The 2,099-nt window shown below is 65.4% G+C and overlaps 1 protein-coding gene across 1 annotated transcript in view; it reads right to left on the bottom strand.

The window, feature by feature from the left end:
• The window catches only part of MATK (megakaryocyte-associated tyrosine kinase), a 6,681-nt gene extending 4,627 nt beyond the window's left edge, over positions 1 to 2,054 (bottom strand). Inside the window, exons 1-5 of the mRNA XM_077751764.1 lie at positions 1,979 to 2,054; positions 1,396 to 1,506; positions 610 to 669; positions 199 to 312; positions 1 to 102 (exon numbers count right to left, since the gene is read on the bottom strand). Coding sequence (XP_077607890.1) covers positions 1 to 102; positions 199 to 312; positions 610 to 669; positions 1,396 to 1,401 — 282 coding nt within the window. The 5' untranslated portion in view covers positions 1,402 to 1,506; positions 1,979 to 2,054. The remainder of the gene's footprint in view (positions 103 to 198; positions 313 to 609; positions 670 to 1,395; positions 1,507 to 1,978) is intronic.
• Positions 2,055 to 2,099: the final 45 nt, after the last annotated feature.

The raw sequence follows: 2,099 nt of genomic DNA, 5'->3' as shown, positions 1-2,099 counted from the left end.
CTTGGGGTCCGCCGATAGCGCCTCCCGCTCGCGCAGCGCCGCCGCCGCCAGCAGCCCCTCCTGCCCGCTGGCGTGGTGCTTGGCCCGGTACCAGCTCTTGCTCTGCCGGAGGGACCCCGTGTCTGTGTGTCGTGGGGGGGGTGTCCTGGCAGAGACACACCCCCCCAAGCACCCTCGGGGCCCCAGGCTCCCACTCACCTCACAGGCCTCCAGGATGGTGACAACGTCGCCCTTGTGGAAGGCCAGCTCTCCCGGCTTGGGGCGCGTGTGCTCACACTTGGTGATGCATTGGGTGCCTGGGGCCCAGCGCCTCTGGGGGGGAGGGGCAGAGGGGCATGAGAGAGATGCCCGGGGAGAGGAAGAAATGGAAACTGGGCAAAAGACAGCAAGGCAGAGGCAAAAAGAACAACACAAAAGAAAGTGGGAGCAGCCAGGATAGAAATATCTGCTTCTGCGAAAGCAGATTGGGAAGAAAAGGTGACAGAAACGCAGCACCGGCTAAAGGGGACACGGTCAGAGCGCAGCCCCCTGACTCGGCGCTGGGGTCCTGTGGGTGTGGACTGAGCAGGGGACGGTGGAGACACGGGCACCCGGGGTGGCGGTACTCACTGTTGGCATCCTGGCTGAGATGAACGTGGGGCGCCAGGCACGGAGGAAGCGGGGGCTCACCTGGGTGAGGGGCAGAGACCAGCTGGAGAGCCAGGCCGGGGCCATGACTGACTGACCACTTCCAGCCTTGGCCAGGTGGAGGCGACAGCCGAGGGCATCCCCACGGGGGGGGGGGGTCCCTGGCGATGGGTCCCTAAGCCCCTCTGGGGAGGTGGTCTTTATCCACAGGAGTTCTTATAGCGAGGCAGCCGTGAAACATCGGCGAGGAAACCACAGGCTCTATGCTCGCCATGGTCCCAAAAGGGAAACGGAGGCACGGGGTGGGCACAGAGCAAGTGGCCATATGGTGGGGAGGGGGGAAGCGCCTGGCTCAGCCCCCAGCAGTCACACAGTGGGTGGGGAACATGGTGTCACCTAACCGAGCTCGGTTCTTCCTCTTTTCTGGTAAGTGGGCAGGGGCAGGGCAGGGAAACAGAGGATGATTCAAGGTCATTCCCAACTCCCTCTGACCCTGGGGTGGGGCAGGGACGTGGGGGGGGGAGGGGGCGTGCAGCGCTGCTGGGCTCCTCTGGCCATCAGCTGAGCCTCTCTGATTCCCCCACCAATCCCAACACCAAGCTAGGACAGGCACACAGTCTCCTGCTGCTGCTGGGGTAGGGGCTTTTCGGCCCCTCTTCTCTGCCGTGGACCCCACAGCAGGTGACTGGGCAGTGGGCACGGCTGGGAGATGAGCCTCTGCCCCTCCAATGTTGCCCCCCGTATATCCCCCGCCCCCTGTGTACTCACACGCATACTGATCCATGTACACACGAGCACACACAGAAATACATGGGGCTCGGACACAGGTGGACACAGGTACCCACGGGCACGCGGGTATGCAAGCAAAGGCACGTTCACCTAGAGACAGGTGTGCACACGTCTACACATGTGGACACACGAACAGACTCTCGGACATCCAGAAATGTGTGTACCTGTCTCCCCCAACACACACACAGAGACCCACACTTGAACACCTGGGCGCCAGACGCTGGGCCAGCGGGGCACCCGGAGCTTCACGAGCTACAGCAGGGCCGCGCACACGCATCTCGGCCACACGCGAACACCCCTCCACGTGGACGCGCGGATATACACACCCGGGAGCCTGCAGACGCGCACACCCGCACCCAGAAAAATACCCCCCACCCTGCGCCCGATCGCCTCTAACCACCCGCTACCCCAGCCGCGTACCGGCCGCGCACGCCGGACGCGCACACTCGCGCTCCCACCGGCTGCTCCAACGCACGCCCGGGACGTCGCCGGGGCCCTCGGGGTCCCCCCTCCACCGCCACTGCCCCAAGGTCTCTCCCCTTACCCCCGCCACCCGGCTCACCTGCTCAGGGGGCGCCCCCGGGCCGCGCCCCGCGCCCACACCCAGGAGGGCCCCCGAGCGCTGGCTGGGCACCCCAAGGCAGCCCTGGCTGCACAACTTGGAACAAGTTGCTCCGTTTCCT

This window comes from Crocuta crocuta, unplaced genomic scaffold, assembly GCF_008692635.1.
Source record: "Crocuta crocuta isolate KB4526 unplaced genomic scaffold, BGI_CrCroc_1.0 scaffold110, whole genome shotgun sequence".
Lineage (NCBI taxonomy): Eukaryota > Metazoa > Chordata > Mammalia > Carnivora > Hyaenidae > Crocuta > Crocuta crocuta.
Note: the sequence above shows the minus strand (reverse complement) of the source record. Positions and strands in the feature narration are given on the sequence as shown.